The 26,354-nt window shown below is 40.5% G+C and overlaps 3 protein-coding genes across 6 annotated transcripts in view; 2 read left to right on the top strand and 1 right to left on the bottom strand.

Annotated features, from left to right (window-relative positions):
- Positions 1-620: 620 nt before the first annotated feature.
- On the bottom strand, positions 621-24,516 carry LOC119647909. Of its 2 annotated transcripts, none has more exons than XM_038049227.1 (6): positions 23,259-24,516; positions 22,919-23,200; positions 2,803-3,287; positions 2,562-2,747; positions 1,625-2,506; positions 621-1,566 (listed from the first exon to the last, which is right to left on the bottom strand). In XM_038049227.1, the coding sequence occupies exons 1-6, from the start codon at positions 24,358-24,360 to the stop codon at positions 775-777; spliced, it is 3,729 nt and encodes a 1,242-aa protein (XP_037905155.1). In that variant the 5' UTR covers positions 24,361-24,516; the 3' UTR covers positions 621-774. The 2 variants fall into 2 exon arrangements, with proteins under 2 accessions (XP_037905155.1, XP_037905156.1); XM_038049228.1 differs by having other exon boundaries at positions 22,919-23,197.
- Positions 9,960-10,392, top strand: LOC119647911 (vasotab-like). Its single transcript, XM_038049231.1, has 2 exons — positions 9,960-10,221; positions 10,283-10,392. Exons 1-2 carry the CDS (start codon positions 10,038-10,040, stop codon positions 10,312-10,314), a joined length of 216 nt encoding a protein of 71 aa, XP_037905159.1. The 5' UTR covers positions 9,960-10,037; the 3' UTR covers positions 10,315-10,392.
- Positions 24,517-24,802: 286 nt separating the features above from the next.
- LOC119647637 (UPF0518 protein GJ17503) overlaps positions 24,803-26,354 on the top strand; it is a 50,107-nt gene continuing 48,555 nt past the window's right edge. For all 3 annotated transcript variants that reach the window (XM_038048698.1, XM_038048699.1, XM_038048697.1), the window contains exon 1: positions 24,803-25,651. In XM_038048698.1, the coding sequence (XP_037904626.1) occupies positions 25,469-25,651 (183 nt within the window). In that variant the 5' untranslated portion in view covers positions 24,803-25,468. The remainder of the gene's footprint in view (positions 25,652-26,354) is intronic.

The following is a 26,354-nucleotide window of genomic DNA, read 5'->3' as shown; positions in this document are numbered from 1 at the left end:
TTTTCGTCATCTTTTTTATACTAAACACGTCAGACCATCAGCAAAAATTCGGCTTGAATTAACAAAAATTCGCTGCGGGAAAAAATAAAAAAAATAGCACAATATTAGTCACTTTTTTGACTCAAGGAACGTCATCTCTAGAAAATTGGTTCCTCAATGGTAATCCCTTGAGTGAATATTTCATTCTAACAAGTGCTTGATCGCTTTGGCAAGATAACTGCGCATGTTACACCGGAGCTGTGGAAATATCGTTCCTTTTCTCTCTTGCAGCGTATACTACGACGACCAAAACTCAATTTTTCTCCCGAAAAAACCCTCACCTGGCTAGATTCCCCCTAAATTAAGACTTGAATGGGGACTATCTTGGGTCAAAAAGTCTTCAGAATGAAGATGCATGAAAGGCATGATCAGTTTGAAAATCATGTCAATATGTGTTTTACTTCTAACGGGCGGCAAAGACTAATTGGGTAAAGCTAAGGCATCACTAATATCCTTACCCCATTTCGTTTGCAGTCTTTATGCCGTTCACAAGCGAGGTCGGCTCGTCGTAATCGGTTTCGCCATTTGGTTCTATCATTAATACCGATGAATTCGATTAAAGATTAGTGAAAACCAACAGATTGGAATTGCAAACAATTTTATATAGATCCTACTTATAATTTACAATTTTCACTTCAAATATTGAAATTTTTCTTAAAAATATAAATTGTTTTCACTTTCAAACATTAAACTAAGTCATAGATGAAAATAAATTGATTTTACCGTAAAATTATATCAGTCAACATGCGTTTTATCCACGCTACTAGCAGTCTCTCCTTCAGGCGGATTTCGTTCTTTTCGATGAATAAGCGTGTTGGCCTCGTCTTGATTATTTAGATCCGTTTTTCTTAAAAATTCAGAAATCATTTGTATCCGCTCTTGAGAATCACTTGTACTGATATCACTATCTCCCTGCCCACTTGTATTCGGATTGTTCGACAATCCTAACCACCCAAAATTGTCCAACTGTTCACCGTTGTTATCCTCATCGCAAGAAGTATTTAAATCATGTTCAAACTCATCTAATTGTGCATCGTTCGGATCCGCGCCAGGCATTTCTTCAGTATGAATTGAAATAGGAGCTTCGGGCGCACCAGTTACGTCCAACAAACGAGCTCGAAGCCTTTCGGTTATCTCTTCGAGTTCTGTGAATTTGCGTTTTATTGCCCGACTCAACATGGAGTTATTCATGTCGAGAGCAGCAGACGGTTGCGCGGATTTGATCATGTTTTCAGAAATGTTCATCGGTTCAGCTGTTGGGGGTTTGGCTAGTGAGGGCGGCGGATCCTTAAATTTCAATATGTCCTCCAGCGGTCGAACGTTCACTTTTATTTGCCCATTTATTCGTCCGTTGAAGTCGACTATATTGAACCACCCGGCTATGCAAGGCATGCCAGCTAGGAGTACATTCAAATCAACAGCCGCAAATCCAATTATTGCGTCCTCCATAGGCGTCGGTAGAAGTCTACATTGTGCTAAATCAGTTACTCTTTTCCGCCAGATTTTCAGAATGAAACGTTTCTCGTCCTGAAATAAAGAACTTGATCACCCATCACCCATCGAACATTTTAAATTCAAAACTTACATTTTTCATTAGATCCGCGGGCACATAAATTTCAAAACGTCGATTCCAAATTGGGCTGCAACTCTTTTCCACAACATTCGTTGAATAAACCATGCCTTCGTGTGATTTTATCATTTGACCCGATCCTTCTTCCGCTTGAAAAGTTACATACGCACTAGGCTCCTCATCTACCGGCAAGCGAGACTGTTTACATTTGCCTGCATTATTGTTACGTTTAAAAACCTTTTTATTTCCAAACTTAGCTGGATTTCGAGGTAGATGCAAGGCATTCTCAATTTCTAAGAGAATTTTTACAAACTTCGGTTTTAAGTAATTCGAGTGCAGTAAGGAAGGCTGCGGTTTCAGTGTACTGGCGTTTGATGCTCCGTCGAAATTTGTTGGAGGAGTTACTAGAGCCTTTTGAAGAACATCTAACAATTCAGATGTTCTTCGTACTTGAGATCCTTGGGTTGATGAATTGGATTTGTCCTGATGGTCAAGGATAGGTGTTTCCATTGTTGGCGCCGCTTGGTTCGCTGGTAGCTTTTGCGCCAAGCTATCAATGAAGTTGCCTAACAAATCAGACAGACGCTCACGTCTCGCCGGGGTTCCTACATCTTCATGATTGTTGTCCGCAAAATTTGTTTGACTTTCTGCATCACAACTAGACGTTGATCGTTCAGTAGATTTTTGCGTAGGCACTATTTGTGGAACGGGAATTTTATTTTGTGATGTTTCTAATGTTTTATCACAAACACGATTGAGACACAGTCCACGACTAATTTTTAAGTACTCCAGTTGCTCTTCGGTGCCAATGGCTAGTAGAGCTTGCATTTGTCCGCAAGACTCAGCCGAAAGGGGGCTTGTAATTGTTACCCATCCATCAATAGATATTACAGGCAACTAGAGAAAATCGTTCTTAACACATGAAAATAAAAGAGGAAACAGCCGTACTTACCTTCGCCTGGCACAAATGATTAGTTATTACATTGTCACGGAAAGCAATAAAGAACTGATGTAGAGGTAATTTGACAACGCCCACTAATTGTTCATGTGCATCGGTAAATTTCTGCCATAATTCTAAATCGAGATGGTTATTCCGAGTCCGCTCTAGAAACGCATCATTGTTTATGACTGGGAACGTCTAAAAAATGGGACATTATTGATACAGCTAAATTCCTTAAAACCATCGGAAATACCTCCAAAAAGTTGAAATTGTAATTCTGACAAAAATCGGTCGACGTTGCGTCCTCCTTCCAGAAGGCTCGACATACTAAAAAGTAACCGCCGTTTTGCAATTCTCGAACATTGCGAATAGAACCTACATACAATAATCCTTGTAGAAGTCGATGATTGTTTGCACTATTGATGCTATCAGTTTTTACACTTTGTCGATTATCCTTCTCGCCAGTTGGCTTTGTGATGTTTGCGGAATTGTCATTCTCCGTTTGGTTGTTTTTAGAATGTGAGGATGTTTCCCTCGCACTATATGATCTTTCGGTTGTGTTAGAGCCCCGGGATGAGTTGGGAGTGCTAGGAATTTTATTAGTTTCATTATTGTTACACTTTTTACACGAAGATTCGAATTTGCCTAGGATTTCGGTTATGCTGTCTTTACGCAGTTTGCAATTTCTTGATCGTGAAGTGGGAAAATCTTCGTTGAAATTAGTGTCCTCCATAATTGCTAGAAAAAAGTGGAAAAGATAAGAATTGTTTAGCAAAATTTATTTGTTACTGAAAATATATAATATACGAAATAGAGGAAGTGGTAACCTTTCCTTGCAACTGATAAATATTATTTCCTGCTTGAATAGATTGAAGCAAAGAATCAAAACGAAATTGAATTTAATTGGGTGTTGGATAGCGTACAAATTCGAATATACTTGCTTTATTGTCGTTGGCATATTCTTGTCGTGTTCTCATTTGGTCTTTGGGGAGGTGGCTACCAGAATTTTGGATTTTATTTTAAAGATAAAATATAATAAAAATAAGAGAAATGTGCTCTTTAGAGCTAAACTAGGCAAGCGCTGATAATCCATTTTAAAAATTGAACAACTACAATCGTAAGTATAACAAATCTTCCGGTGTTATTTATTTGAGACCTTTCCCGCTGCACAATAAAAACGAAAGATAATTACAGGACAATTTTGCTTACAGTTAAAAGCATTTCAACAATTAGGAATGATCTTTTACTGATATTAGTATACCTATAAACTATAGTGTTCTTTAAATCTCTAACCGACAGAAACTTTATTAGGCTCCCTACTTCCAAGTGGTTCAACCTGGCATCTGATACTGCGGTCTAACAACTTAAGCCATCCAGACACTCCAAAGAAAATATTACAATCTATTCCGTGTCCGAACCTAAATTCTAGCAACATAACTGTGGTCAAACTGGAGCAGGCGGGAGTGGAGAACGTGTATATCTCCTTGGTTTACATGATTCACGACTAATCAGCTCCACCAGAGGAACTACATCTGACTTCCATCAGGACCTTCAGGAGGAAATTTGGTTAAATTATCAAGAACAAACTTTCCGGCACTCACAATGGTAAGACATACGGACTAGAGTCAAAGGTTGAGGCTCTGGAAAAGGCGTCTCACGTCCTGCAAAATACAACAAAAAGTCACATGGCTACCGTGTTAGAATGGAGATCTGCCCAATCTCAGGAAGCTGACCAGACAGTGTTTCGACATCTGTTACAGGCAGAAATAACGGCAATCAAGACTGTCGGGAAGTGGTCCTGGCTGGAGTATTGTCAGAACATTGAAAGCACCAGCACGTCTGCGAGACTCAGTAAGATCTTGGCCAAGCAACCTAGGAATCAATCCCTTCTTAAAAAATTGGAAGCATTTAATGAAACCTCATGCGTACTCCCCGCTAACGAAGAGAACTGTAAATGACTGAGGCGTAAAGCAAGCTCTAAGCATAACATAATCATTCTGACCAAGAGTCGATTGGACATTAAACTTTGCACTCACTGGTCACATCTTCTAGGCAATGGTGGGATGCGCTGACCAGACTTGGCAACTCGTTCAAATCGACTCTCCTTTTCCCAGTCAAAGGAATATAGGGGCGAATGAGCGGGCCGACGGACTCGCCAGGAGGGACTGTGCTCTTGACAGTCCCCACTGGACGACTCTCAAGGGTGGAATCTACTCATACTACTTAATAGCAGCTGAATTCAGGTGGCGAAGGATCATTGCCTGCACCAAGTCGAGAAGAATTTGGACCTCCTGTAGGAAGGCCCGATCGCGAGAATTTTTGGGTCATGGCGGTTTACATTGGCGCTAGTTTAAAGGGGACCATGCCGACGGCCACCCTTCAATTCGCATTGCAGAAGTTTCGGAGAGGAAGTGGAGCTCTGCGGCACTAGATAAACCATTCTTTGGGGACTCTAATTGCAGGATGAGGGAAATGCTATCTTCCCTAAATGCTAGAGACTGGCTCTGAAGATCTGAGTCGCCTTGATTCTGCTCCAATTGCATTTCACACAACAGACATGACCTAAGAAATTTGTGGCATCAAAACAATGCACCATAATGCCAATTAAGTTCCTCGTAGCGGGGACTGATACTTATCCTACCTAAAACAGCTGCGGCATTTAAATAAACGCTGAATCATAATAAGCACTTCACTCTAAAACATTAAAAATAAAATACGTTATGCTATTTGACGTCCCCATCTGAAGTCAATGATTGTTACGTAGTGCGTGTAGATTCCACCCTTCACAGCCGCCAGCGGAATGCCGACTTCGCCTATCGAGCAAAGCCCTGCATGATAAGTCTGTCGGGCTACTGATTGTTACTATGACAGGGAACCCAGAAGAGGGTGACTAACTGTCTGTTTAGCGGGTCATGCACTGCTTAACGAGCCTAAAGCGCTTGCCCGCTTAGTTGTCGGTCAGAATGACTATGCTACATCCACTCCTGCGCTAGCCATCGACAAACTTTTAGTATCACCAGGAACCTTGGAATGCACTGGCGAATCCCAGAAGACAGTAAGACTCGGCTACACTGTCCACCGAGTAAATTCCTGCACCGACACCAAAGATCATCTTGGATCAGCCGGTGAAGAACACTGCCATAACATTGCAACAAGTCGCCGGGCTTCCACTCTGTCCTATTCGGAAAGCCCACAATAAAATTCCTTTTGAAACTCGGTTTGCTTATGGTGTAATCGGTTGGCAATCCCCGGATTCCTCGAAGTACTTTCTCTAGGATGTTACTATAGCCGTGGGATTTCGTTGCCCAACATCCGGATTCATGTAGTCTGACAGCATTGCATGATATATAGTGTGTTTAATGTGTAGGTCTAGAAATACAGTGAAGGCATCTGTCGAGCAAGCGAGAAGTAATGTTCGCTTTTTGGATTAGGTAGATGATATGCCAGCCATCGTTGAAGCTAAACGGGACATTAGAAGAAATAAGCGGAATTTACAAAATCATAGCATTCACTATGGAAGCCGAACAAATGGGAGAAATGCCATCCAAATTCCTTTGGACGACAAAATCATCAAAAACGTAAAACGCCTAGAAATCGATATCAACAGGGAATCTACAGACGCACAAAGAACCATCCCCAGTAGTTTATTCCATTCGTACCATGGAGAATTCACAGAATAAATAAATCTAGATATAATAGAGAAATAGTATATATGAAAGACAGGACAAGAAAGAACAGATATAAACCGACATAATCTTTCAACAATTAGAAACAAGTCGGAAAACCGGAGACTAGACGCTTCGAAAATAAAAGGTTTTGTGCTTCCCTATGTGAAGACTGATGAGTGATAGACAGTTCCGTGAGTAAATAGTTAAAAATTCAATTCTATTTTTTTACCCAAATAATTTGATCTAGAAAGTTCTGTATTGACAGTAGTCAACCTCATACGCTTCACACTAGGAGTTCAATATTATTAACAAATGTGAAGAAGACAACCTACAAAAGATACAAACAAGTCGGGCTTTTGCACCCTATTACTAAAAATTATAGTAATATACTATTATTAAATTTATTTGAATAGATGTCGGTATGGAGGATATTCAGAGCCTAGGCACCATATAGTGGCATCCTCTTGATTTTTTTCATATTTTTGGGTTGGGTAGTTTTGAGAATGGGTCCGTTAAAGAAATGATCACTTTTTCCAAAGAAGCTCTGCAGCAAACTACAGCGTCTGAAGGAAGCGCATAAGATAAAGCCTTACAGATCGGGGAAAAGTTATGGCGAGCATGTCACGTCTCCATGACGAGGTGTGTTGTATCCCAGGAGCAAGTTCTGAACTTTTGGTGGAATTCTGAAATCGGAAAATGCCTCAAGGCCTGCCAAAAGGCGCAATAAGCAAAATAGAAACCGATCTAGATAGGAGCAGTTACATAAAGAATGTAAAAACGATTGTCTGTAATAAAAATTAAGAGTGAAAATTTTAAGTGACTGTGTAAGGGAGCTGCATATAAGGCAATAATATCGAAAGTCAAAGGCAAACACTCCTCACTAATTTTTTGCCCTACTTTGCTTAATGGAATAGTAACGGATCTTTTCCCACAGAATGTGAGTACCGCTTACTTTCCTACTGTCGAGATAGATACCAGCGAAGTTCCCATGGTAAATGAAAAGGAGGTCCCTGAAGTTGCGGAAAAAATAATTGGAAATAAAGCACCTGGCTTGGATAACACCGCCAATAAAGATCACAAGGCAGCAGTGAAAATCGCTCCAAATGTTTGTCGAGGCGTTCACCAGATGCCTTAAAGAAGGAATGGAAGAAGTAGAAATTAATATTAGTCCCCAATCCAAACAAACCTTTGGATGAAGCTTTATCCCACAGGCCGATGTGCCTTCCAAATAATATTGGCAAACTATTCGAATGAGTACTTTATAACAGATTACTACCAACTGCAGAAAATGACAGGCGGTCTCTCTGAGAATCAGTTCGGTTTTCGAAAAGAGAGGTCCGCAACGGATGCAGTTATCCTGGTGGCAACCATAGCTAACACCGCACTTGATGAGGAGAACGCCTTCAATTGCGCTAGATGGAGCAACTTAGACGAAATTATACCAAACGACATACGGAGTTCCACAGGGGTCCTTCCTAGCACCACTCTTTTAAATTATTATGTATAACGGAGTTCTCACGCTTGACCTTCCTACCGGTGTGCCCTCCATTGGTTTCGCGGACGATATTGGTGTCACGGTTGCTGCACGGAAGCTCGAAGAAGTTGGGCTTTATGCAAATGAAGCAGTCTATGAGATTAAATCCTGGTTAGAGAATGCTGGTCTAGAGCTCGCAGAATATAAGACGGAAGTAGTACTTATTACCAAGCGGAGAAAGTGCACGTCCATGGAAATCAAAGTTGGAACACAAACAATTCATTCTAAGCCCGCTTTTAAATACTTAGATGAAGTGATTGATCAGAGGCTAAACTTCAGATTGCATGTGGAGGGTGCAGCAACCAAGGCATATAACATCGGAGCGCTGATTGCGAGAATGGTAGGTGGCCCAAGGCCGAGCCGTCGACTAATTATTTCGAAGGTGGTCAGTTCGATCCTACCGTATGCAGTCCCAGTATGGCCAGATGCATTGAGAAATACGGCAAATAATAAATAAATAAACAAAACAATCTCCTGAACGTCGGCGACAGTTCACACGAACTGAAACAATCGCGGAATGGCAGGAGAAGTGCCAGAAGTCAGAAAAAGGCCGCTGGGCTCACAGAATCATATGGGATATCCTGAAATGGATCGGGCGACCTCACGGCGAAGTAGATTTCGACCTAACTCAATTCTTGAGCGGACACGGAGTCTATCGAGGATATCTGTATCGATTTGGGCATAATGTTTCGCCATATTGCTCAAAGTTCCCAAATATTGCAGAGGACGCAGAACACTTTTTTTCTTTGCCCGAGATTCGCAGTCCAAAGGGCTGCACTGGAAGCTACAACCGGGAGCACTTTACACCCCGAAAATTTACTGGAACATATGATGAAAGCAAAGGAAATACGGATCGAAGTCGAAAAGGTGATTTCAGCCAACGCTAAGAAGTTTAGGCAGGAAGAAATCAGCAGGAAGAATGAACGTCAGAGAAACACGAATGTTAACACGAGCGCAGAATAAATTCTGAACCAACACCGCGACCTAATACCAAATGGGAGTCCTGGGGGAGAGTGGAAGGAGAAGAAGGTGGCTTTCGTGGGTAAGAGCCCCACATAACCATGTGACAGGAGCCAGCGGTAGAAAGAAGAAGCTTTCCACCTTTCATCGCCAAAAAAAGACAGACACACAGACAGCCTTTTTTTCAAATTTTTGCATTGGGTAGTTTTCTGTCTCAATTAATTAATTTGCATTTCCCCTTTGCATGTAAGTGGAGCTCCCCTTTAAACTCTACGTAAAATTATGTCACCCAAGGTATGCGTGGGTTTTCATAGTCCCCATCTGCCTACCAAGTTCCGTTCGGATCGGTTTAGTCGTTTTGGAGAGAAGTGCCTATGACAGAGTCCGAGAGACAGACAGTGGTGAATCGATTTTAATAATAATGTTTTATTCAAAATCTTAAAAAGGTCATGAATGAGCGGAAATTACTGGATAATAAATAACGATCAAACCACAAGTAGATTTAATATTTTCTGCATCAACATGGGAGAACGAATAGGAATGCGGTAGACAAATTCAAAATAGAGACGGTACCAACAAGTAGACATGTGTACCTGAAAACTAATCTGAAAAATTCTAATGTTGGATTGACCAAATAAAGCGTTTATTCAAGATGTTGTTTAAAGAGCACATTAAGAAGAGAGGTAGATATAAAAACCCCAATAAGGCACATTAAATCATTAGTCACAAAACATAATCGAAGTGCTATTAAATTACTAATTGGGACAATAAAATCTCATAAATTAGATCTTACAGAAATCTGGAAATATTCAAATAAATTGATGTGACAGATGCGTTTATTTGAGATAATTAGACATGTGTTGAAAACCATGAAATTCCGAAATCAAATATTCGGGAAAAGCTCAGGCTTGTCCACAACTAGAATTCATTACTATGAATTGTAACAAACTGGTATTGTCAGTCACCTACCTGCTGTATTGACTAATAAATAAATACACAGCTTTGCTTTTCATGAAGTGTTTTCAAGCCCCAGCTGTTGGCTCAGTAGCGGTTAACATTTTTAATTAAACAATATTCATTTGCATATTTTTTGTCAATGCCGGTTCAGTAAAACTATTGTAAATATTTATGTACTTTTGAAGAACACAATATCATTTTTTTGGGGGGTTTCTTTCTTAAAAACTTGATTATGGTGAATCACCAACTTTTTACACATTGAAAGATTCGTGATTTGTATAAAAATCAGTTGCTCGTATAATTCTACTCAGTGCCTACTTTCAGACAAATTAAAAAACATCGAGTGTAAATCAGGGCCACTTTTCGATCATGCATTTTGGGATATTTCTGTTCTGGTTTGTAGGTTTAATTTTTTTCGCCAGCGCGCAAAATGAGGGATGTCCATCGGTATGTCCAGCAGTTTATAGACCAGTTTGTGGTAGAGTGGCTGGAACTCTTAGGACTTTTTCAAATCAATGTGAGATGAATAAATTCAATTGTGTGGCCAGACCAGGTAATATTAGCTAAAATATAGATTTTATATACGTTTAATAACTCACTTCTGTATTTTTTAGGTGCAACTTTTGTCCGTAGAGGTGCCTGCTGAGGACGCTCTTAATGTATAATGATGCCCAAGTTTTGTTGAAAATTATTGTGTGTATTAATAAAGGTGTGAGAGAAATCATTAAGGACTATCTGAACAAACTTCTAACTTAAACCGATGTTAAGTAGCAAATGATGTGTAGGATCTTTTAAATATGAGTTCTTTTTTAAATGATTCTATACTGTTTCATCATATATAATATTCAGGATGATTGGATTTATTCTGAATGTTAAAGCTTTGTGTGAACTAGAAAAGAGTTACAGTGTAAACTCGCATCGGCATTCTACTCTGGGTTTACAAAAAATCTATGCACTCGAAAGTTAGTGAAGAACAAAATTTTGGATTTGATTCTAATCGAGGAAATGGTTCCAGCATCGGAAACCTAATAGAAAAATTAAAATAACAATATAAAAAACTGTGTCCTATACTCCCCAACAGAATACATTTGTATATATTGTCCCCATTTCGTCTGCAACACTCATATCATATAACTTCATTTTTTCGAAGGCATAAGAGCGAGTTTAAAATGGTTTTCAAAGTTTCATGGATTATCGAAACCAAACAATGCTTGTTGCCAGCCAACAGCGACTATTCAATGCAACAGAAACTGTTTCGCCCGAAATGTTTCCTCGTAGAGTCAAATTCCTACTGTAGGAGACAACAACCTTGCCAGTTCTTTTGTATTTCATGGAGACTTAGGGTTTTAGCAAGACAAATTGGCGATGTTTCAGCCCCGATTGTTTTTGCGGTGAATGGAACATTTCATATGGATGGAGATGATCCTGCCCACAAAGTCTATAGGAACAATATCTACGGTAGAAAAATAATACGTCGTAAACTTTACCACAGAAGCATGAATTACAAGGGGACGCCAAGAAGCTGAATTGGAAAATCGCAGATGTTTACAGTTGCTTATTAAGCCAGCTCTCGACCGGACAAACAGTTCTGAAATTGAGCACAAAAATGCAAAATAAAAACAGCATGCTCGCTCCGGGAAAATGACATATTCAAAAGCAAATAGAGTCTCAATATCGAGCGACTAAAAGTTCACAATTTGTGCTTACAACATATTGTTGTATCATCCGTCCAGTCCGAGGCTCCTGTTATGGCTTCGTAACAAGTTGTTTTCCATGTAGGGTTGTCAGCCCTACCCAACCCCCAACCTGGAGGACCAGTTGATATAATTGGTCCCGTTTTTATGCGCGATTCCGTAGTCTATATAACGACGAAATCTATGAGCGATACCATGACCGTCCGGTTGTGGATAAAAAACGGCTCAATAGGTTATGATGGGCGGGTCACTTAATCCGTATGGATGAGGATGATCCAGCCCGGAAAGTCTATAAGAGCAATATCTATGGTAGAAAAAGAAGACGAGGCAGACCCTGCCTGAGATGGAGCGATTGCGTAGATCAGGACGCGAGACAGTTTTTAGGGATATCGAATTGATGGACCTCGGCGCAAAACCGGGATGTCTGGAGTTCCTTATTAAGGCAGGCCTAGACCGGATACCGGTTGTTGCACCGTTGATGATGATGAACATATTGTTAGGGAGCGTCTGTACCGATTTATTTGTAGTGGACAGATATGCCAGTCAGTCGGTTAGATACTATTGAAAGTAGATTAGTAGGTAAGCCTCCTACTAAGTAATGACAAAAATTTTACTGCTAGTCGGGCTATTTGTTGAACGGAGAATCTATACATCTCTTAGAAAAGTCAGTATAATTAAGCAAAAGAGGAGTTGTAGACATGTTTTCTTAAGATGAATAGAATAATAAATTGATATTATTAATATAGGGTATAGCGGAAGAACTCGAAGAAAGTTTGCTGTTCCCTACAAATGTACGATGGCGCGAAGGCGTGGTTGCTGCGCTATGCCATAGCAAGGGGAGAATGGCAACCTTATTACAAAGTTGAGTAAATAGTCATTGAGCTCTTTCTTACAATTTCAAAGTCATTCTAGCTTATTCTCCAAGATCTCTGTTTGCTTTGTGAACAATAAAATGCCAATTCGTAGTTGTGTGAATGATCCTAATACTCGGCAATAATGGTTTATATGGCCCCTGTTTACCCCTCCTTGCAGTTATTTATTTTTTATTTTGAGTTTCAATGAGACTGTGCTTCAGTTTTACTATCATCACGTCTAAATGCAACAAGCGATTAACGGGACAGCACAAAAACAAACACAATGACCACAATTTGGATGGTATTTTGAAGCCCAAACACCATATAGTAGAATGTCAAAATTAAGACCGGTTTCGGAGAGTACTAGTCGAGACTTTTCATTCGATACACCACATGACTAAAATAAACACCCTCATTTTTTCACCAAATTTGATGTCAATCGCTATAACCGCCTCTGAGAAAAGTGCGTGTGACAGACAGACGGACAAATAGACGGTAAACCGATTTTAATAAAGTTTTGTTTTACATAAAACCTTAAAAATAAGCGCCTAGGTGTGGGCATAAGTTTTTTCGGTTCACCGGTTTTGGAAACCACGAATTGTTAGCGGTATTGGAGAAGGAGGAGTGTAAATTAGTTATTGTTGAACTACCAGATACGCCCTGAATAACTGCGTTTCACACCTGATTATACAAAATCGGAAGGTTTCCCTTCCTATTTAGTCATTGGAGATGAGAAATGGATAGGGTAGGTATCAATGGTTACTCCGAGTAGCCCAATTAGCGGTATGGTCCGCCATTCTGATGCCACAGCCGGCTCAGATCTTCAGGGCCAGCCGGTAGTATTCACGAATAATAGGAGCTCTTCCAGCCTGCAAATAGCTTGACTCTAAATACAGCTGGGCAATCGCACCTACCTAAATCTTTTCCGAACTATGGCGTACGGCACTCGCGTTGAAACGTAACACCACGTTTGAAGGCCGAAGGTCTCTGTTCGCTTGAACGTAACCACAACGCTGATGAAACTTCTACAAAGAGGCCAACCGGGGCAACCGAGCTGAACGCACATGAAACAGGAATTCTCTTGAAACATGTGAATTCAGGGGCTATCTCGGTTCTCATGGTATCAGTATACCTTTGGTAACGTTTCGTGATCTATTGCTACTTCAGATGAGTCCCCACGCAGACTTGGGTCTGATCGCCCTAATAGACCTTTGAGGCATTCGCCTACTGTATCACGGCCAGCAAACCAAAGTGAATACAGCGTTTCCCATTACCACCTTTATGGAGGTTCTCCTTGGCCACTTGGTTTTGATTTGGCCGGTAGGATTGCTGCCCCGTCTTCTCATCGCCACCTCTGAGCACCCGCACGACTCCACAGACCATTTTTGATCCGTCGGTGAAGAAGAGAAATGGGTGCTTCACAAATACACCGAAAACCGTGAGCACCACGTTCTTTTTCCACTGAAGATTACATGATTTTTTGGTCTCTGCTCATTTCTAGCATGCACACCAATTATGTGACTGATGTTTAGATTACGTGTCATACTTGGGTGGGTGGAAGTTGCCCAGTACATCTTCGTTAAGCACAATTGAACACCAACTCTTTTCAGTTTGGGAAAAATATCAGTAGTATCTGTGGTATTGTGCTAAACAAGTCGGGAAACCAGAAGCTAGATGATTCAGGTACGAAAGGTTTTGCTTGTTTCTTCTATAAGTATATTTGAGTGCAGAAATATCCCATTTATACGTAACCCGTAATGTATATCTATATATTCAGTATGTCAAACTACTCACTTTAGTGTGATATTGATATTTAATATTTCGGGTTGCAGTACATTTACACGGAAAAGACAATTTGAGCTACTGTAACTTTATTAACAATGGTACGATTTGGGTGACCCTCACAGATATCATGCTTCCCACTATAGTCTATGTTACTGCAAATTTTTGTAGCTCTAGGATAAACGTAAGGGGAGTCTCTAGTCAATTTCCTTGAAACCAGTAATATACTATTATTAACTTAATCTGAATAGATATCGATATGGAGAGTATTTTGACGCCTGTGCACCGTATAGAAGCAGCTTCATGATATTTTTTGAAATTTTTTGTTTGAGCAGTTTCTGAGAATCGGTCTGTTAAAGATCCTCCGCCTTTCCAACAAATGTGAAAACTAAGACTGGTTAATCCCTCGCCCTCCCCACCCCTTAAACTCAACGTAGAAAAATGTAGCTTGCTCACTTCCGACAAAAGTACGTGCGACAGACAGACAGACTAGAACCGATTTTAATAATTTTAATTTTGTTTTGCAAATAAAACTACAAAAACAAACAAAGCCTGGAGCGTCACACGGTGGAAAATCGAGGAACTTTTTGATCAAGGTGATATTCCCCTATGTTTTCTACTTTTTTTCCTTTAATTAGCTAATGCAATCGCGTTATAATTTCCAAATCGATGCGAGGCAAAGCCCTAAAAGAAAACACAAAAAAGATCGCGGGACACACCGAAAGTCCAAGGGCTCAACGTGGTCTTCAGGTTGATAGCAATTTTCCGCTCTGATGTGAAATCCCAATTTTAGGCATAAGTTAAAGAAAATATATTTTTTATAAACTTTATTTAAGTTTTCATATATATAGAGAATTCTGAAGACCCTGCTTCAATGTGAGATCTCAGAAATGCAATGAAGCACTTTTTAGCAAAAAAAAAACCTTGTTTCGATTTACATTTAAAAGATTGTCTGACAAACAGCGTCCACGCATAACGATGAAATTCAATTTCTTCTTCTATTCTTGTCAAATAGAAGAAAGCAAAATTGCGCTGGGAGTGAATCAATTGGCGTGTTTTAAAATGGAAATTATTGGGAAAATTTGGCAAAATGTTGGAAGGAGAATTGTAAAAAAATAATTGATCCTATTCGGATTTATCTAGTCTCAATAAATTCATCCTACTTGTACTTTGTATTAATTCTATAGTAGTATATGTGGACGTCAAAACTCAGGAGCGAGATTTTTCTTTCTAGAAGAGTCCTTAAAAAATCTTAAGTTTATAAATGCAATCTGCTGTTTACAATCTATATACACGCATTTGAATTGCAGATTTCTCAAGCTAATAAATCAAAAGAAAAAGAAAATTGCTAAGTCTTCGGAGAAACAATTTAATGTGACATAGAGGGCACAACCTTCCTCTAAAATAAAACAATTACCATGGTAAATACGGCGACATCAAGCTACAGTTGAACCAGTTATGAAAATTACGTAATAAAGTTTGATTAGAACAAGTTTTCTACTTCAACCAACCAAGAACTCATAATACACACAGACTGGGTATTTTTCTACTTAGTCAAGATGTTCTCATCGATCAGCAGAACTCTACAATTGTCATTAAGAATAAATAAATAAACAAACGAAATCTGTATCGGTAAACCCACAACAACTTTAAAAGGTGAGCAGATAATTTCGCGTATTCACCAGAGTGAAGAATTCTTGAGAAAGTAAAATTAATTTACATAATTGCTTAATTTATCCAATGTGAGTGTTGGAAACGCTTTAAGGGGGTTTTTAGGAACGTGATAAAAAAAGTATGAATTGAGGTATTCATGATCAGTATAAAAATCGTATGTTCTTGAAACTACGAGTCAGTGTTAATTTTAATTGTTCAATAGTAGGATCGTTTACGAACTGAAACTTAAAAATGCGTTTCCAGATACTCTTACTTTGCTTCGTTGCAATTGTTGGTTACGCCAGTGCGCAGAGAGGATGTAGCAATATTTGTCCAGCCGTTTATCAACCAGTGTGTGCTCGAGTTGGGAGGACCCTAAGGACTTTTTCAAACAATTGTGCATTAAGTGCATATAATTGTTCAAATAGGCCAGGTATGATTGGTTACTAAAAGACGCGGATCAGTTTCTGAACACGCTTTTCTTTTGCTTATAGGCGCAGTTTTTGTTAGAAATGGGGCTTGCTGATGAGATGTCAAGTCAATGATCGCTCAGGAAATGTGTGCTCACCATACAATTGTCTTCAACTCAAAAGGTGTCTATAAAAATTCAAAATCCAATAAAAATTGTTATTTGCATTTGAATTTGATTGTAATGCTTTTATTTGAAACCAAGATATACCATACCGAGTGAATATGGTCAGTGACTGGCTCTATAAATTCTGTCAAGTGTTCTGAATTCATATGAATCTAATTCTGATTTGCAATAGCCTTGGGGACTTTCGACAGCGCCAATATCCCAACTGGTAACGCTAATATAATTGTAAAACGCAAACCCCATTATAAAAGTAATTTCAGGAAGAACCATCGTGGGGATTTACATCAAGATAGGTAACTTGTTTTAATCAGAAATTCAGATTTGGCCCGAAGAGTCGAGCCAAAAGAGACATTCTTACTGTCGACTTAACCCTGATGCTCTAAGGTGGCATGGAGAAAAACGGGACAGCAACTCCGTCGGCCGAATCAAATCCAAGGGGCCGAGGAGAACCTTCACCTGGTGGCACCGGGAAACGTTGTACTCACTTTAACTTGCTGGTCGTGATGCGAATGCCCAAAGGTCTAATTAAGGCGATCAGACCCGAGTCTGCACGTGGACTCATCTGAAGTCGCTGTGGCTAGGAAACTTTACCAGTCATGCACTCAGTATAGACTGGTACCGTTGCAGCTTGTCACAGCGGGGCTATGATTGTGGTCGTTTCTTCTTTCCACCCGGTAGAGCTGTTAAATTGGCCGCACAGCCACTGATATGATATCAAGCGTATGGTTGGTGTCAATTACAGGGTAGGCCATTTACGGTAGGCCCATCGGGCAACCCTATAACTTTTGGCAGGAATATCAGACTGACTAATGACATACCGCGTTTGAAGCGTCAATGCAAGGCAATTTATAGCATGGAGCAGTACACTCCAAAAGAAAGCGCTGAAATAATTCAGCTTTACATTCAAAATAAGCTCTCAATTGTGTTAACTCAATGTGCATTTCGTAAAAAAAGTAAAGTGCAAAGTGCTCCATCTAAAAGCACTTTACAGCGTTTATACGTAAAATTTATTAACCACGATAGTGTCAGCAATACCACGCATCCAGACAACGTACAAGACGTTCCGATGAAAATGTTGAAGCTGTACGAGCTTGTATTGAAGAGACTCCGAGAACATCGAGTTATCGCCGTTCCTAGGAGGTAGGCATTGCAAGAATCACACTCAGGCGCATAATTCGTATCGATTTAAAAATGTTTCCGTACAAAATTCAATTGGCACAAAAATTAAACCAAGCTGATTATCCCAAACGCCTTGATTATGCCAAATGGGCCATCGAAATTGTTCGCAATGAACCAGACTTTTTTGCGAAAAATCATTATGTGAGCAAAACTGTCGCTTCTACGCTACCGAAAATCCTCAATTAATTAAAGAAAGGCCTCTCTTCGATCAAAAAGTGACTGTGCGGTGTTTGTGCGGAAAAGGTCATCAGACTGTTCTTTTTCGAAAATGACGAAGCAGCCTCTGTTACCAGCAATGGCGAGCATTATGGGGCCATGATTCGTGATTTTGTCATGCCAATCATCGTAGAAAATGACATGGAAGGCTTCTGGTTTGAGCAGGACGGAGCAACTTGCCGCACTTCCCGCGCTACAATTGATTTTTTTGAACCCATTGTTTCCCGAAAGGTTGATATCCAAAAATGGTGATTTTCCATGGCCACCGAGATCACCAGATTTGACGCCACCAAACAAGGTATATATCAACAATCCAAGGACTCTAGCTCAACTTAAAAACAACATTCGACGCGAAATAGCCGGCATATCGCCCGAAACATTGACCAAAACGATGGAAAACGCTCAAAAAAGAGCACATTTGGCCATCAAGGCAACATTTGAAAGATATCGATTGGTTTGAAGAAGGCTATAGTTTATGCCACAACGTCAGGGTTAAATAAATTAAATTAACATTACGTTTGGAAGCTTCAATCCAGTTCAATTATAAACATAGACATAACATTAACCGAAGGCCAAGCACCCTAGTTGTTACTGCCAGATATAGAAAGTTATTTTTCAGGAACAGTATTATGTTTTGCATATTAATACGTCTGTATATTAGTTACTATAAATAAAAAGTCCAAAACCGTCTTCGTTAACTTTACAAGAAAGTTATTTTTGCAAATATGCATTTTTCGGCGACTACTCATCGACTTGAACGAAAACCTTTAGATTGATTTGCCCCATCTTAGAGTTAGTATCTTTTGGCGACCGATCCTGTATTTTCTGGGCAACGCTATGGCCATGGCTTTTGCGGGGTTGATCAGTGAAAACTTTATTTTCATGCATGATAACGCCAAACGGCGCACCGCTTCTATTGTACGCTAATATTTGGAGCGTTGAAGCTCAGACCTTAATCCAATCGAGTATTTATCGGTAAAAATGTTAAAAAACGTTCAACGAACGTACATAATTTGGAAGAATTGAAGAAATCATTGCGGACATAAAAGCAGGGATCAAATCTGTCCAATAGTAAGAAAGAGAATGCATCTGGAATGACTTCCTACACGAAGGGAAAGCTCACCCCAAGTTCCAAAATAACCATACGAGGCTAATTGACGAATTTGCACAAACTGTTCAGAATGTTCAAACCGACGAAGAAGAAGTAATGAATAATCAAATACGATATACAAATCACGAAAAAGTCGAAATAAGGCAAGCTGTTTGAAATAAGAAAAGATCTTCTCCTGAAATCCATGAAAAGAGCCAAAGACGTCTGCATAAAACAATTATTGGAAAAATCCTCGATCTAAGGATTCGCATTTCTACTCCGGTTAGAATGAAATGACTCTCCAAAATACATAAAGGCAATGAATTTAAGGAAATCACAGTAGCACCAACCCAAAAGATTGTGACATGAATACTAAACGAAGTTAAAAGGCTTGGCCAAAAAAAGGGGAAGATCCGTCAAATCAACAACCAAAAGACCAGATTCCAGACTTAGTCCAGGATTCAGCACGGATTTAGTGTGATAATAAAATTGCTATTTCACACGTGAACAAATGCAGGAACATTTCACAACAAAATACTATTTCATTCGCAGAAGCATGGCTGATAAAACCAATCATGTTCCGACGTATATGAATTCTGGAAAATGTCAAACGAAATCGAATGGAAGGTATTACAAACAGGAAAGATCGTAACAATCACCAATGGCTAAATGATCATTCCGAGAAGGAATTGTACCCATACTCCATATTTTTTTTAAGAGGTTTTTCTCATTTCGGTCATTCTCGTATTATTTTGTTTTTCGTTTCTGCTCGTACGATAGTAATGTACGAAGTTTTTTAAAACAAACTTTTCTTTCCTTTCCGATATTGTTATTATATAGTAATATAACTATTATGAGCAACAAATGCCACTGACAACAGTATCGAAGTAAACTCATCAGGAAAATTAAATCCAGTGTAGAGTACGATAGGGATGCATTCTATTGCCGGCGATGCCCTTCATTCTGCCCTGGGCGGTGTTCATAGATGGGAAACTCCTTGACTGTGCTAATTCATCTGTTTGTTTTCTGGCCAAGTTATTGACTTTGCCAAAGAGTTCTGAATTTTGAAATCTGTTGGAAAAGGTCCTAAGCCCATTTGAAAGAATAAGAGGAGAGACTCACTAAGTAAGATGATGGGACTTTGAAATCCACTTCTCTTCCTCTTGTGATACAGGATTATTGTACTGCAGTGAAACCGATATCAAAAAGCATATTGATTATGAGATTCCGGTCCAGCAAAAATTACGACATTGGACTTGTGATAGGTAAACGGAAGAAATATTAATAGTTTGCTGCAGCATAAAGCCTACCACAAATCGGTTGGATTCAGATCGAACACAACTAGGTAAGCATTAGATTTAGGAGCTGTTTTGAGGATGTGTCTCAACTAACTCACAAGGATGGAGGCTAACAGCAACAACATGGTCCACTTTCGTGATTCGGCTATCGCTCTGCAGTGAAAGAGCTACCTTTTTGACTGAACGACAGACATCTTGAATAGCTCACCAAACAATACTGATCACCACTGGCACCGCCATTAAATGTACTCTTTCACTGGCGCAAGTCAAATTGTCAGCCATTTCTTAAAGAGTCGTCATGAGAGCTGCAGAAGTTGCAAATATAGTTTTTTCGGTACTATTCTCCGCCGAAAGAATATGTAGGCCTGCTGAAGTTGACGAGCAGCTTAAGAGGTGGCAGGGCTCTTTAATTCCATCTGATGCATACGAAATGGTTAATCACCGTAACAAACAAACATAAATGAAATTATTCCGACAATCAATGCACTCAAGCGGAAGAAAACCACTATATTTGAAGGTCCCCCTGTGAAACTGTTCCTTGCAATCTCCGCAGAAGTGCTGCTTCCAATTATCGAAAATTCTTGGGTTCCATGATTCTGAGCTAACAGGTATGGTGGTCGTAATTGTAGAGGGTCAGCCTATCGATCGTGTTACACGGGGCCCGACTTACATTATACAAAAACTGTTCCGCTCGAAACGTCTCACCATAGGGTGAAAGCTCTTACTGTACAAGACAATGATCTTGCCAGTTCTCATGTATTTCTCGGAGACTTGGGTTCTTAGCAAGAAGAATTGCGAAGTCTTGGCCGCGTTCGAGAGAAGCATCCTCCGAAGAATTTTTGGCCCCCTACATGAGGATGGACGATTCCGTAGCCTACATAACGACGAAATCTATAAGCGATAGCATGACCGTCCGGTTGTGGATCAAATCCGGCTCAATAGGTTACGGTGGGCGGGTCACTTAATCCGTATGGATGAGGATGATCCAACCCGGAAAGTCTATAAGGGCAATATCTATGGTAGAAAAAGAAGACGAGGCAGACCCTGGCTAAGATGGAGCGATGGCGTAGGCCAGGATGCCAAACAGCTTTTAGGGATATCGAATTGGAAACCGCGCAAAACCGGGATGTCTGGAGTTCCTTATTAAGGCAGGCCTAGACCGGATAACCGATTGCTGCGCCGTTGATGATGATGATGACATCTTTCCTCAAACACTACACTGATGACATTTGCTTACTACCTTGGCCAAATGGCTCAGAATTTGCAAATGCAGGCAAGTCGAGTTGGACTAAAGATAAATACGAACAAACCAAGGTTCTCTGTCTGACTGATAATCGCATTCTCCCTGTCTACATTAACGGGCAGAATATCGAGCGTGTCGATCATTGTGCCCTGGTAGCATTGTTTCTGCCGATGATGGCATCGACCTTGACGTTATCCAACGCATTAACATTACATTGTCTAAAATTTAGAAATGCAGATATCTCAACACTAATATCGAGTTAAGGATGTACCACGCCAATTTCCTCTCTGCGTTGTTATATGAGACCAGCATATGGAAATCGACTACCGCTGACACGGCCGTTAGTTCAATTCATTTTAGGTTTAGTTTCGATTGCTGACGACAAGTGTGAAACGGTGCTTCATAGAATCGAATGCTCCCACGACACGAATAGAATAGAACACACGCACGATTAAGTTTAGGTTTTGACCTCAAAGTGAGTAGACTTTAATGATAAATTCTTAAAAGTTGTCGGGTTTTATTTGGGAGAAATGAGCAGTTTATCGTATAGGAGTCGTACATGTATGAAAGTGGTTCATTCAGTTCGATTAGTGTTTAGATGTGACCGAAAACGTTCCGATGCGAATGAAACCGTATACGTTTGAAACGAAGCTCCAAGTCCTCGCTGACACCTGAATTCGCCGTGTCACCGGTGTACCCTGACCTGAGAAGATTTCGAACGATGACCTGACTCGGCTTACAACCTAGTTACTGATTGATATGTTGATTAGAGGATGAAAATGGCAGTGGATAAGTCATATTTTAAGAAGAGGCGAGGTGGGCACTGCTGGCTATGCTATCCACCGGCTGTCCCGAAATGGGCAACGAATGGGATGCCCGATGGTAGTGTGTAGGCTTCTCTGGAAGACCTGGAGAGAGTACCGGGAACAGTAGCATGTAGATGTGGCGGACGCGCTTTGCTCCATTTAGGGGATGTTGGTCACTATAGAAAGTTACGTCAGGAAAGTTGATTTGTGTCGAACTCGAAGCAACCGGGACAAATTTTTAACAGTAGTCAGGATTTTAAAAAGCTAATCCCATCGTACACCCCAAACGATGAGAAACAATGAACGATTACCTTCTTCGAACTGCTGGTGTTTGGCCTAAAAGAAATGGTCACCTTTTTATGAATTTATGCCAAGAAGACTACATACAGGAGATAAATTTTTCGGCGCATTGCTTGAATTTGTATAACGGAAAAAACATTGTACATGTTCGACTTTCTCCAATCACAACAACGAGTTGACGTTTTTCAGCAGTGTTTGAAGCTCTTACTCTTTCAATGGACTCCTGCCGTGGGCTACTCATATGATTCAAATTTCCTCTTACTTTTCAAGAAGGAATCCGTACCTTTGCGATATTATAAGAAAGCCATATTATCAGACCTCCCCGGGCGTAGTGTTATAGACCTAATTCATGAGGCCTGACTGCTGTGACCTGCGTTATTCCGCTTCGTACTAAGCCAACTGCGTTGAAAGGTTAAGGGATAATACACGAAGAACTTTCATTTCTTCTACCTTTAAACATTGGCTAAAAAGTCACTCCACACCTCAACTACGATTATTTTTATTGAAAATAGAAATGTAATGATTCATTGAGGTACTCACTCATAAAATCTTCTCCAAAATGTACTCCTTTCGTACCAATAGTAACCTTAACTGTTGCATATCCTACACAGGTTTTATCTGTGCATGATTTTATTGTCAACTTTTTTGTGTGTTCCAAGCCGCCAGTTTCCAGCAAACTCGCAAATTGATACATTGCAGTGCCGAAACAGCGTGAATACTTTGAGCCAAACGGACGGGTCCAAATTGTGAAGCGGATATAGGCATTGTCCACGTATTCTGAGATTCGGATCGAGCGGATGGCATCGCGATTGAAGAATACTTCTGGGAACAGAGGAAAGTAGTGGTAAGAGCTGAGGTAAATGCTTTAGGAATGACTTACTTTTTTCCTTTTCGTCAACATGATCTGAGTAAAAGCGCATCACGTCGTAATCGTACTTTGCTCGCACATTGCCAAGTAAGTTCGGTGAAATGTGGCTTTCTATGGTGAAAGACGTATCCTCAATATGGGGACTTTCGAGCTCACGAACACCAGCCGACGAAATCGCTATCCACTTGATTGACAGACGCAGGGAGTCAATTCGAGTGTAAACATCACGAGCAGGGATCATGAGGCGAGTAGTTAACTCCGTTACCAGACTTTCAAGAGGAGATGAGCTTTGGATTTCCTCCAGAGCCTTATTCTGCTCCTCCTGCGTCATTTTTCGACCTGTTAGATAGTCAAGAGCGCGAGTGCTCAGCGAATTGGAGCTGGTAGCTGTGCTCGGGCGGTTGTACTTTTGTCTGAGCGACGAGATGCAGTGATTGACATCTGATTTTATACTCTTGCAACTTCGACTTGATTCTAGGCTCGAGAAGAGCAGCTCGTTCTCCTTCCCGGGACACACCGCTTTTAATTCAGGGACACTTGACAGAGTTTGGGCACTGTCCGGACGAACCTCGAACAACATATTGTACTTTAGTCTGATTTCTCCAAGCGCAACATTCCTCGGACTGAAAATTTTCACAATTTGCGTTTCTTCTGCGCTTCCTTTAGAACAGTTTTCGACTAAATTTCTCGGGATCTTCATGAAAGCGGTTCCAACTTGCAGATTCGATTTTTTCGACGTTAATTTTACTTCAACTGGCTCACAATTGGTTAAGTAGTTTTGGAACAGGATGGCCGACGTTTTGATTGAATATTCGACGCAGGGATTTTCCGCCTGGGACTTATTGGGTTTCTGTGCGGGACTATAGATCACAGTGGCACTGTTTTCATGACTTTGCCCCCACCACGTAAACTTCACTGAAACTCCACCACTTCCCACGGCATTGATCGGATTTCGTCCTTTTATGCTGCTACTCGCACTAGAGCTCGTCCCACTTGTAACGCTTGACGGCGAGCTTGGGATTATGTCCAGAATTGTTAACTTCAATGTTCCGCGAGTTTTTCCGCGCACATTCGGGGGAAGATCACACTTAGTATTCTCAGTGGTTGAGGACATTTTGCAACAACATTTTGGCGAATTTGTTTTGTTTGCGATGTAGGAGTGCCGCCGGAAAAACACGAAATTCAATCACTTGTCGCGATATCTCAGTGGACCCGAAACGACGGCGACCTGCCTTTGGCAGCTACTTGACGTTTATCTTTCTTCCTGCTCTAACGACCTTTCCAGGCAGCATTGCCGTACGATGTACCCTAAATATATCTCTAGTTTGGTAATTATAAGGATATACGGAAATCTACAAACAAACTTTCAAGTTTATAAGCGATCAATTTACAATTTTAAAAATTTTATAACTACGAAATATATAATGTGATCACTAGTGAAAAAATTGTGTTGAATTAAATCGCGGGGTATACATGGCCACCGCTGCAAACAATCGCTTCCATTTCCATTCCATAGGAAAATGACGTAAACATCAACTTCCAATTGTCAACGAACTTCTAGGTAAGATTTGCGAAAATTGTGTGGAGGCGAGTACTTTCGCTCGTCCAATTTTATATTTCTTTTAAATTTATCTCGAGTTGAGGTGTGTCTAAATTAGCAAATTTTAATCTGCAAAATCGGCAACGACAAAATCAATTCTCCACAATGTAGACTGTGTCGATATTCGCGAAGAAAAGTGAACACTCGAATTACCGCCGTCCTCTCGTCGCTATTTTCGTAGAAGTTTTTTGTGTGTCACGCAAAAGTGACGATGGTGCCTTTGCAAGCAGTTAACCATCATCACACAAGATAAGATTGGGACGTTTGAAAAGAGGCACTTTGCGGAAGTCAGTCGTCGGACGGCTCAGAGTGAAAGAAAGTGCGCGACAAGTTGATTGTTATACTGAAGTGCAATTATTGGAGTTTGTGTAAAACATTTTCATGCCCGCGTCTACGTTCGAGTCAGAAGTGATAAATTGGGCCAGTCTGTGCAATAGACGCGGAGCAAGAACGCCTCCGCTATTTTTAGTGCAAATCTGAAATCATGCATTCAGAATCTACTGAATTTGTGTTTCCTTCCCTACAAAGTGTCGGGTAAGCGTTCCAGAATTAATGTGAACCTTTTGAGTGCGTGTAGTGTGCGGGGAATGAAATTTGAGATCTGCGGAAAGTACACGCCGAGATGAGTTGGCTTCGCACGAGTCCCTTGAGGCAGAGCCTTACCCGCAGTGCGGGTTCCAGCGGTTCAGTGAATGGTACTCGACAGCGACCCATCGATGCTGCAACGGACTGTGATCCCAGGGCATGCTACGATAGCTTCTGCAAACATTGGCAACAAGCATATGAGATAATTCAGAGAGCAGAGGTGAGTCAAATATCAGTGCATGCACAACAATTTTATTTTCGTTAGTCTTCTTGATAAGACCTTGACTTTTCCTCCATTCGTGATTGAGTTCCCTCTCTGCTTGCAACGCTATTTATTCTTGCATGAGACGTGGCCGAAATTTCTGTACATGAACCATAACAAAATTCATAATTAGATCTCTGTAATCTGTTTTCGCCAATGACATTCATTCGTAAACGGGCGGAGCGTTTTTTTGTTTGTTATCGGCGACAAACAGAACAACAAATTATTAAACGTTCTTATCGTTCACTTAACTGCGTTTCCATCGCGAAGCCAAGAAGTCGAGTCTGAAATGCGGGGGGAGAACGGTCCCGCGAGCAATTCGCTAACAAGCCTACACGTTTTACTGCAAGTACTTAAAATTCACGTCAGGCCAAGAAAATCAAAATACTTAGCGCGAAGGCGACTGGCTTCGGGTTATTTACATATTTTGCAACAAACACTGCAAGGTATGCTTATTTGAAAGTAATTGCTTTACTAACCAGTGAACGAAAGAAAATCTTCATTACTATGCGGTGGAAATTTAACGGTACTCCACTATGAATGAATTGTTTTTGTCGCTGCGCTGTGAAGAGATGAATTCATTCAAGATAGAACGGAAGGTTTACGATTTCCCGGCAGACCGTCAGCAGTCTATGTAAAGCTCGGTTTACATCACACGATG

Source organism: Hermetia illucens, chromosome 2 (assembly GCF_905115235.1).
Source record: "Hermetia illucens chromosome 2, iHerIll2.2.curated.20191125, whole genome shotgun sequence".
NCBI lineage: Eukaryota > Metazoa > Arthropoda > Insecta > Diptera > Stratiomyidae > Hermetia > Hermetia illucens.
Note: the sequence above shows the minus strand (reverse complement) of the source record. Positions and strands in the feature narration are given on the sequence as shown.